Source organism: Alosa alosa, chromosome 20 (assembly GCF_017589495.1).
Source record: "Alosa alosa isolate M-15738 ecotype Scorff River chromosome 20, AALO_Geno_1.1, whole genome shotgun sequence".
NCBI lineage: Eukaryota > Metazoa > Chordata > Actinopteri > Clupeiformes > Clupeidae > Alosa > Alosa alosa.
Genome location: NC_063208.1, coordinates 7,104,221 through 7,114,710, shown reverse-complemented (window position 1 = coordinate 7,114,710; position 10,490 = coordinate 7,104,221). Strand labels below are relative to the sequence as shown.

Sequence of the window (10,490 nt, the reverse complement as noted above, 5' to 3'; positions counted from 1 at the left end):
TGACATTATGATGATAAATAAGTGTTGCACTACATGACATCATATGGTGGCTGAGGACAGTCAGAAGTTGCATTCCATAGTAAACATCCAAGAACATGTTTTATTTTTTTGGACAGAGCAGTGTGTTGTTGGCAGTGAGCTGGAAATGCAGAGGGCCTGAGTCATAGCTTTGATGTTGACTGAACAAAAGTGTTTTGAGAGAAGACCGATGAGGAAGGAGGGGGGGCTATTGCATCCAGCCTATCACGTTCCCTCTCTGGATGACATGAATTATCAGATCACTCCCACCCACGTCTCATCCACAAAGAGATATCATCCTTTGAGTAGCGTCACGGTTGAGAACGTATTCAGAATCATGGACAGACTGCAATAACACTGAAGCAGAACACAAACAAAACAGAGGGGAAGGACACAAAGAAGCTTTGAACTGAGCTGGACTATTATCAGAACTTTCATCTGTTTATTAACCGAGAGGATCTGACATGGCAGAGCAACAGGTGAGAATTTTCCATTGCTTATGAAATTGTAAAGACATCTGTACTGTTCTGTGGGGCAGCCGTGGCCTACTGGTTAGCACTTCGGACTTGTTACCGGAGGGTTGCCGGTTCGAGCCCCGACCAGTAGGCACGGCTGAAGTGCCTTGAGCAAGGCACCTAACCCCTCACTGCTCCCCGAGCGCCGCTGTTGTTGCAGGCTCACTGCGCCAGGATTAGTGTGTGCTTCACCTCACTGTGGTTCACTGTGTGCCAAGTGTGTTTCACCAATTCACGGATTGGGATAAATGCAGAGACCAAATTTCCCTCACGGGATCAAAAGAGTATATACTTATACTTACTATAATGTTTAACAATACATGATATAGAGCTTTCATATCAGACAGGGCGATGCAAAGCAGAACAGCCATCTTTATGGAACACCGAACAATAGTTTTCAATGGAAGTTTTCTTTTTTAATCCGGAAGCGTATTTCTTCAAGAATAAGGGGAAATTAAAGGGCTAAGCTTGTTGTCAAATGACTGCTACTACTGTAGTAGTAACTGTAAGTGCAGTGTAAGGTTATGCCTTATCTGCATGGCAAGAAAGGTGAGGGAGAAAGATCAATAATGAGAAGGAGAGATATTGCTGGGGGGTGTTTACTTTCCTCAATGTCAGACAGGCAGCCATACACACCCAGTAACTGGCAAGGCAAGCTGCCCAAGCATGTACTGTATTTTCCACAAATTAGAAGGAAGGCAGATCAAGGCATGTGTTGCGTTCACTGTTTGTTTGTACGCTGGCTTTTTTTGCTACTGACAAAATAACTCAGCTATATTATTGGGACTGCATATCATGACTTGGATTAGCCAAAACAAAGAGGGCAGCATGGACCAAAGCAATGGCAGCCATGGTCAACATTGGATAGACAACCAAGCAACAGCAAATGCCCAACTCAATTCTATGTAAATTAGGTCATTACAGTCACAAACACTGTCAAGTCCCTTGTTGTGCATTAAGGCACCAGTCATTTGGACACAAGTTTAATTTCTCCTTAAATCACCGGTGACTAACCCCCTATGCCTGAAGCCACACACAAACCTATACAATATATGGGTTGTCAGAGTCACAAAATGCCGTGCGATTCTTTCACTAATCTGCAAGATAATTATCCGATGACAGTTTAAGTGGCCTTGGTGTGATTCATAAAGCAGATATTTTTGCCTCTTTATCTCTTTCTCACTCTCGATGTTCTTTTCTTGTTGGCTCTCTTCTTTTGCTCTCTCTCTTTAAGGGAAAAAGGGGCTTTGTTTTAGTGCTAATATGAATCTCTCTCTCTCTCTCTCAGAAATCCGACCTGGAGAAGGCTATAGGTACTCTGGTTCTTCACTTCAATGCAGCATCGGCTAACAACAAACCAACTCTGACCCAAGATGAATTCACAATTTTTCTCGGGAGACAGCTACCAAACTTGGAGAGGGTAATGCTATTCTCAACTACTCTGAGCTTAATTCACAAATATGGCTGAGAGTTAACTCACATCACTCACTAAGACAACAAGACTTTGATGGAAACAAATCTTTTTGTTTTGGTGGTGGCGGTGGTAAGTTTTCCCAAATTTAACACAAAATTTGAGATCCTGAAGGTTCTGATTCTGAAAATGTGACCAATAAAAAAAAAAAAAAATCTTTGATACCTGACGAAGACCTCTGGTCGAAACATTGTTAATAAACCACTCTGGGAGCTTATAAAAACAGTGTGCGGGTATCTTTTTATTTTTCAATTGTCGGCTAAGCCTTATACCCAACACCTGTTTAAATTTTGTAGATGTGCGTGCACTCCACTCTTTGACCAATACAAATCAAACCTCCTTTGAAAAGGGTTAACCAATCCCGAATACATATTCAGTAAATTGATATCAATCAAAGGTTTAGAAGTCTGTTTTTGTGATGTGTCCTTTAGGGACGGGACACACGCAAGACTTTGCAGCAGATGGGAGTGAAAGGAGGACAAGATGTCAGCTTTGAGCACTTCTGGACTCTGGTTAAACAACATGCCCATGAAATCTACAGGCCTAGGCGCAAAACTTGTATGTTACTGTAAGACTGCTGTAAACAGTATCTGCAGGGATATTATGCAAAAATGTTTTATCATTTTGTATTGTTAAATGTTGTTATCCAAACTACTCAGCCAATCTGCGTGAGCAATTTGATTTTAACCCATTAATTCATGTCCACAGTGGATTGTTTATATCTCATTTTCACCACTTAAAATAGCTGAGCACAAATCAGTTGATATTTTTCAAATCGGTCAATATAGCTAAAGTGGAAGGTTTCCTTCGCATACTTCTTGTCTTTAGTTAGATATGGGTTAAGTCACTTTAAGTTTTTTTTATTTTTAAAGTAGATAATGCTTATTTTCACACAAACAGACAACACGCGCACACACAAAGACAAAATTAATTCACAGTTAGCATAAATCACTATTGAACACTGTGATGGTTTGTTCCACTAAAAACACTGAAACACTTTCCCCCCAGAAATAATATGCAACTTTGCCAGTACTTGATTTTCAAGTATTTGACAACCAAGCACATTGCTATAAGACCACATCTGTCCATAATGTTTAATTTCAGCATTTGCGTGGTTTGGTGTATGCTTTGCTTTGCTGGGAGAATGAACCTCTTCTATTAGGAAATGTTCTGACTACTCTGAGTTAACTCTGAGGTTTATCAACAATGTGCTTGCAATGGCTTTTGTTTATTTGTATTTCCACATGCTTGTCACATACCCCTCATCTGTAACTAGTCATCCCACACTGTCCCTCTCTCGTTGATCTATACTTCCAGGTAGCCAGCTCTACTCTAGTTTTTCAATGTCTGTTTTTAAGTGTCGATACGGTAGTTATGGTGAACTCTGATTTGTTACAGGACATGTAATTCGCCTTATTCACCCGGAGGCCCAGAACCAGGCTAAAGGGTACACTTGCCATTACACCTCAGTCCAGCAGATGGCGGTGGTAATGCACTCCGGTAATGCATGGTGGTAGTAATGCACAAGTCAGAATGATAACCAGGGGAGTTGTATTTTGTATTGACGGTCTGTTGTATAATTGTCTATCTGTCTATTGTTTGACTGCATAAACTCTGTCTATATGTTCATCTTGACTCTACCTATATTGGACTGTTCATGTAGCCTATTATTTTTTGATCCTTCATGTTATTCCGTTTGTGGTTGTTTTAAAATCTGTTGCTATGCCATTTGCCAGTTTCGTTTAAGGTTGAAATAAAAGCATTCAGCCCTTTAGGCTATTGTCAGGCCTCACACAGTTGGGTCAGTGTGCCAGTTGCAACATACCCGTTTCATGTCAGGTTGGTAGAATCATGCTGAGAACCAGGCCAGCACACTGCGAGAGCACTTACTTCAACTCAACAAACAAGTCAAAATGATCCAATAATTCCTGTACATCTGGACAGAAGATAACTTTATTTTGGTCTGAATACAAATGGATGATTGGAGATGGATTGTTCCTGGGCTGAGGTCTGCACATAAAAATAAGGAATCAGTAATCAGGAATCAGCAATAAAGCACAACCAAAAGAAGTTTTTCAGTATGTTGTCACTACTTTTTATTGAACTTAACATTGTGACACGAGTTATACTAAAGCATTTCCATCCATTCTTTAACATGACTAAATATAAATTGTACTCTGTCACCTATTCCTGTCTAAACATCAAACGGAATGGGACTTTCTTTACTGTCCAAGTTTTCTGTGTTCACATTTAAAAAACACTAAAACCTGGAGGGGGGGTTCTAGGACTCTTCTGTTTTATCATAGTTAGGAGGACTGATGCATCCCCTCTTCAGCCTCCTTCCCTCCTCTGTGCCGCGGAAAAACTCCATGAATGAGGAAAACATGTAGCTATTCATGACTTTGACTCTGGCGAATATGTCGAGCTCCGTGTTCTGGTCATGGTCGACAGCAGACATCAGTGCGGTGGATCGTTTGTACAGGCTGTTCTCCTTGGCCACCACCTCATCAAGCCATTTCAGCTTCTCCTTGTTGCTGCTGCTGTCAACGTCGGCAATGGTGCCTCCGTAGAAGCCTCGTCGACGCAGCTCAAGCGCAGGCCTGGGCTCCCTGGTCGCCATCGGGTAGTCGTCGCTGACGAACGCGGAGCAGATGGAATCCTGTGAACTCTGCGAGCGGCTGACCTCACATGCGATGGTGGTCACGAGGAAGAGGGAGAAAGTGCGAAAGTTGCGCACCGAGGCGGAGAAGACCGCCGTCATGAAATAGCGACCCCACAGGTCGCAGTTGTGCTCGCAGTGGCGGAGCTGAAAGGTCTGGCGGCAGAACGTGACAAATTCAGACGCCACGAGACCCTTTCTCAGCTCCTGCAAGGTGTAGCTCTCCTTTTGAACTTCAAAAGCAGTGATAAATTTCTGGGCCCTACTCATTCCCTTAGCGTTGGTGAATACTCCCACCAGCGCAGTGCGCAGAGTCCGCCTGTGAAACCTGTAGATGTAGTTATTCAGCACGTAATGAACATCCTCGTTCTCATCCTCCATGGCATTGAACCGGATTTCACAGACAAGGTCCAATATGGTGGTGATGTGCTTGATGGTCACCGTGGAAGTATCCAGTGCTAGCGCGCTATTCAGCCACACTGCCTCCAGGTTCCCAGGGTTGTAGTCGGGAGCTCGCCTCTTCCCATGCTCCTCGTAGAACACGCTCCAGGTGAGTCCCTCAAGACAGTCGATGTAGGGGTACTTCTTGCGCAACTCGGCGGGGACAAACATCTGAGGCGCCGTCGGCCAATCCAGGTAGCCCATGAACAGCGAAGGTCCTTGGTGGTTAGGAACCACCTGTCCCCTGGAGCCTGCTCCTTCCCGCCTGGTCAACAGGTTTCCACGGAGATCCAATTTAGCGAAGACCCTCTTGCTGCTGTCTTGGTGTCTCCACAGGCCTTCCTCCTCTGTTAACTGCTCGCCTGTCGGAGACACAGACACCGCAGACGTATAGAGGAGCAACTCTGTCTCCACGCCGAAGACCCTCAGCGCCTGCAGGAGATGTTTGGCAAACTGCTGCTCCTTCCCTAAGTAGCAACCCACGAGACTGATCAGGCGGATACGTCCATCCTGCAGGTCCATGTTGGCAACCAGCTTCGCAATCTCTTCAGGACCATGGCCACCCAGTTGGACTGTACCATCACGACCCCGGACCCCGTGACCCACCATCATCACATGGCTTCTTTCAGTTGGTCTTACCCGAGGGCCCCTGATGGTTTGCAGTGACCCCTTGTGGTAGCTCAGTAGAGTTGACTCTATAGGGCGTTTGTTGAAGATGAATTCGGCAGCCTCCATTACTACCTTGTCCGGTTCCAGGACCAAAATGACCTGATGGTCGTATTCGGTTGTCGTATTTACCATCAGGGATAATTCCTCGGAGAAGATCATGGAGTTGTGGAGTGTAATATTGTTGGTAGAATCACTTTGAACACCTGGAGATTTCTGAAATGGCGCAGACCTTGTGTGAACACAGAAGCCAAAGTTGTCAATTGATTCCTGTCTCTCACAGCCATCAGGTTTGGTTGTACTAGGTCCAAATGGAAGACTTGGCCTGAGGTCTTTGGGTTGAGGCCTGTGTATGGAAAGCAAGAAGTCAGCCCAACATTGTTCTCCAGAAAACAGTATTATTTGGTTAAATACACCGTCTAACAATGTAGAAATAAATAGAAAGTGAACAACAAACATACAGGCTATGGTGGGATTGTGTTGCTCTTCATATAAGTTCTGCATGTTTGCATTACATTACATTTGGCTGCCGCATTTTTAGCCAAAGCGACTTGCATATGTCAACTATATTACAAGGGATTACATTGTCCCCAGAGCAACTTGGTGTTAAGTGCCTTGCTCAAGGGCACAACGGTGGAAGCCGGGAATTGAACTGACAACTTTCACGCTACTGCACGCTAGCCCAGTTCCTTAACCGCTACACTACCACCACCCACCAAAAAGCAGTGGCCAGCACTCTCTGTTTTTGTGCCCTTGGTTACATATATTCACATCAGTGAGACAACGTGTGTCTATTTAAAGGGCCTGTGTAAAATTCTGTGGTATTCAGGTTGTCTTGATTGTATCAATGACACGCTTTCGTTTACTTGCAAAGTAACTGATACAGCACTACTTGAGGTAGAAAGTGGTATTACAAGACAGACGGTCCATCTATTGCGGGTTATGTTACTTGTTTTTGGCATAACAGTTATGGCAGTTATTTATTCACATACTGATGCTATTTATTGATAATTTGTGAATGTTTTCAATGTTTTAGTATTTGTGTTCTTGTGTGTCATATGAAGTCAAGGAAAGGCACATTGCAGGGTAAGAGGACACATTTTCTCTGAAACTTTACCACAGAAATGCAGGCAATGCCAGGTCTGGAGTCCAGGTCTTCAGGTTCACTGTGCCTGTAAAAAAAAGGCACGGTCAGAGACGCATTCGTTCACTTACACTAGAAGGCCTGTTGTACGATTTGCATGTACTTTCCTTGTGAATGCTAATGTCATTTGAAGATAAGATGCCTTTATGTGACTCAATTCTTCAGTTCATTCTTTAGACCAAGATACTTTTGAAGCATTTCCTTCTAGCATTGTTGTCACCTTCCAATTAATTGACATGGTAAATGGTCATATGTCTGACAAAAACACACAAACTATGGACTATGCAGTTGTGGGGTTTGGGTCAGACAAACAAAAAACTAAAACCTTCTGTTTCCAGAAAGATGATTTAGCAAGCTAGCAAGTCCTTAACCTGTAAGAGTTCTGTGTGCCTTTTCAGTAGCTGCTGCTGCATCATTAGTTGTTTCATCCAAAACAATGACCAACATGTCCACTGAATATTGTTTGTCTTTGTTACCTGAAGCCAACGGTGAATTTATATGTTACGTATATGAAACAATATCATAGCACAACACAAAAGCTATCTGTAAACTACTCATTTGTGAAGGGATACAAATACATCATAGATATTTTTTTGTGAAGTTATATGTGGCAATTTATGATAATTTACTGAAAAATTTACACATAACATTGCACAGTATCAGTGCTTTGTAATATATTATATAGGATTAAGCATTATAGTTACCTGCTAAAACCAGCTGGTAGTGGAAAAACCAGATGGAACAAGAGAGAAAGAGCTGCATCTTCATGGTGGTCCAAATACGCAGAAGCCCGTTGCACATTGATACGTTCCGTCTACGGGACAAATATGGGCGTCTGACTAATGCTGTAGCTGTACGCTCAACCACACAGAGCAATGCTGATAACACTGAACACTTCTATTGCACAGTGGATATCATAAAACGTCCACTAAAATGCAAACGCAATGCAAACATGACAGTGTCTTCTGATGCCTGTGTGACGAAACAGCTGTGGCGGCGATCGAGAAAAACATTCTCAGCTAATTTCAGCTATGGGGGCATATGTCTTTCTTACCATTTAGTAACTAAAGCACATAACAGAGTGTGTTTTGGAAGGATGTGCTATAGTGGCTGAGAACAAAAATGCAATAACAGAAAATACATTCATTTTATTTATAAAGTTCCTGTCAAGGCCACTAAGGTCACTTCTCAAATATTTAAGAAAATACAATTTTAAAAATAGGATGTAACATAACTGTGTTCAGAGCACGTCTGTACAAATAATCTGACACTATACATTTCAGTCACATTTGAGTCTATTCCATGATCTGTCACCGGTTCATGTCAAATGCTGAAACTCGAACCAGAAGTCTGATGAAAGTCCCTGCATCAAAATGACTCTTGGTGTGGAATAACATCTCCATCCTTCACTAGAGCTGTTGTTGAATCAGATGTTTGTCTTGTCAGCAAAACTATTAGTAATGATTAGGCAAGTATTGACCATGGCAGTATGTTGAAGTTCAAGTTTGTTGCAATATACTTGATAAAGATGTCATGTCATATTAATAGCAGGAATGTCGTTCTTAGACTCAGCGCCAGCTCAACTTCACAGCGTAAATTAAATAGAAATAATATATAGGAAAGAGAAAAATCAAAGTCTTAAGTGCAAAAAGAAAGATATAAGATGAATAATTAAAGTGGCAATGGTAACAGTGCAGATATTAAATCCACTGTAAACGCAAAGAGGTGTGTAGTGTTCAAATGGAATGTACACACTTTCATATAAGTGTTGTAATGTTTAGGATAACAGTAAGTTTTACCACTAGATGGTGCTCTTAAATTAGGTAACACTAGTTTTGCACTCCCGCCACTGCTGTGTGCAAAAGCATGTTCCTTGGTAATGCTCTACCGTTTTTTTTCCATAGAAGCTCTCGGTACACCATTTTTGTGGTCCTTGTCATTGACCAAGTTACCACAATATGTGTTAATGACACTTCATTATATCCTGATAAAAACTGTCTCTGACTTGAGTGGTTCAGGTCCAAATGTTTTTGGACTTTTGGAACATAATGCCTGTCTACCTGAACCAAACTTCCATCCTTTCTGAATTCTCTAAACATGAGTGTGTATCCAAGGATCTCTTAATCCTAACATAGCCTACATTTCTCTGATATCTAGGAGAATCGCCACTGATGTGACTGATCACACAATATTCAATATGTGTTTTGTTTTCTTTATAATCTCACAATGTCTTGTGAACAGAAAAAACTTTGAAACATATCCACTATCTTGCAATCAACCGCCTCCACACACAATAATGTAACTTTGTTGTTTTGAAACAGAAAATTGACAACAAGACAAAACAGTTTGGCTATCTTAACAAAACTGGCATCATGACTTGTCATTTTGATTGCACTGATCTTTTCAATGGCATAAATAGTGCAGTTTGTAGGCCTACTAATTGTTTTAAGAAATGCACTAACTGTTGTGCAAATGTTCATTATGATTTGAGAAATGCACAAAAGTGACTGAAAAAAACGAAATAAACAACTGTATTTGCTTAGAGGTAAGATGCTTGTGAAAGAAGGATATGCAGCTTTAAGTGACAAAAACAGCACATTCCCAAGTTCACATTAAAAAAAATAGTTGGATATGAAAGTCCACATGGACTACAACGTGACGACAAAAGAGACGACGAGCCCACAATTGGCAGCTCCCTATAGCAAAATCCCCATTTCTCACCTCTTGTTCCCACATGAGGTGACGTGAACAATGGTGTTTTCTGTTTGGATTTGGATGTTAAAGCAACACCAAAGAACTTTTCCTCTGTCGCACGCACGCTATTTGTTTATCCAGCAACGGCTTTGCAAATAAGGATGTCCATAAAAAAGGTAGAATATGTTGCATGATTTTATGAAAGAACGATGTATTGCGACATCATGCAAGTCAAATTTGTAGTTTCTTATGTCTCATTCCATGGAACTACAAACCCGCTACCCAATCTGGCAAACTTACATAGTGCGGTAAACAATTTTGGAAACATTATTTTAAGGTACAAAAAACTCTTTGGTGTTGCTTTAACCTACATGTTAAATGTTAATTGTGTTATAATGATTTAGGAGTCGCCCAGTAGATGGCGCTCCAACATAAGTAATAGTGTTAGGGTAATAGGGTTTCTCAAAGTCAAAGTCAAAGTCAAAGTCAGCTTTATTGTCAATTTCTTCACATGTTCCAGACATACAAAGAGATCGAAATTACGTTTCTCACTATCCCACGGTGAAGACAAGACATATTTGACCAATTTTAAGTCCACAGACAAACATAACATTCAAGTAAACAAAAAAGTAAGTAAATAAGTAAATAAGAGGGCACATATAATAATGGAAAAATAAGAGCAGCAAAATGTTGTTGAAATTGTGCATAGACAGTCAATAAAATACTAGTGCAAGTACTGTAAAATACTATAAAATACTGTTTGACCTAAGTAATAAAGAAAGTGGCATAGTGGTGCAAGTTACATTACATTACATTACATTACATTATATTTGGCATATTTACATATAAGTTATGTAAGAGCAGCAGAAGTGTTGTGTTTTC

At 41.3% G+C, this 10,490-nt stretch overlaps 1 protein-coding gene across 1 annotated transcript; it reads right to left on the bottom strand.

The window, feature by feature from the left end:
• Positions 1–4,285: 4,285 nt before the first annotated feature.
• LOC125285626 lies at positions 4,286–7,715 on the bottom strand. Its single transcript, XM_048230157.1, has 3 exons — positions 7,619–7,715; positions 6,888–6,942; positions 4,286–6,116 (listed from the first exon to the last, which is right to left on the bottom strand). Exons 1-3 carry the CDS (start codon positions 7,713–7,715, stop codon positions 4,286–4,288), a joined length of 1,983 nt encoding a protein of 660 aa, XP_048086114.1.
• Positions 7,716–10,490: the final 2,775 nt, after the last annotated feature.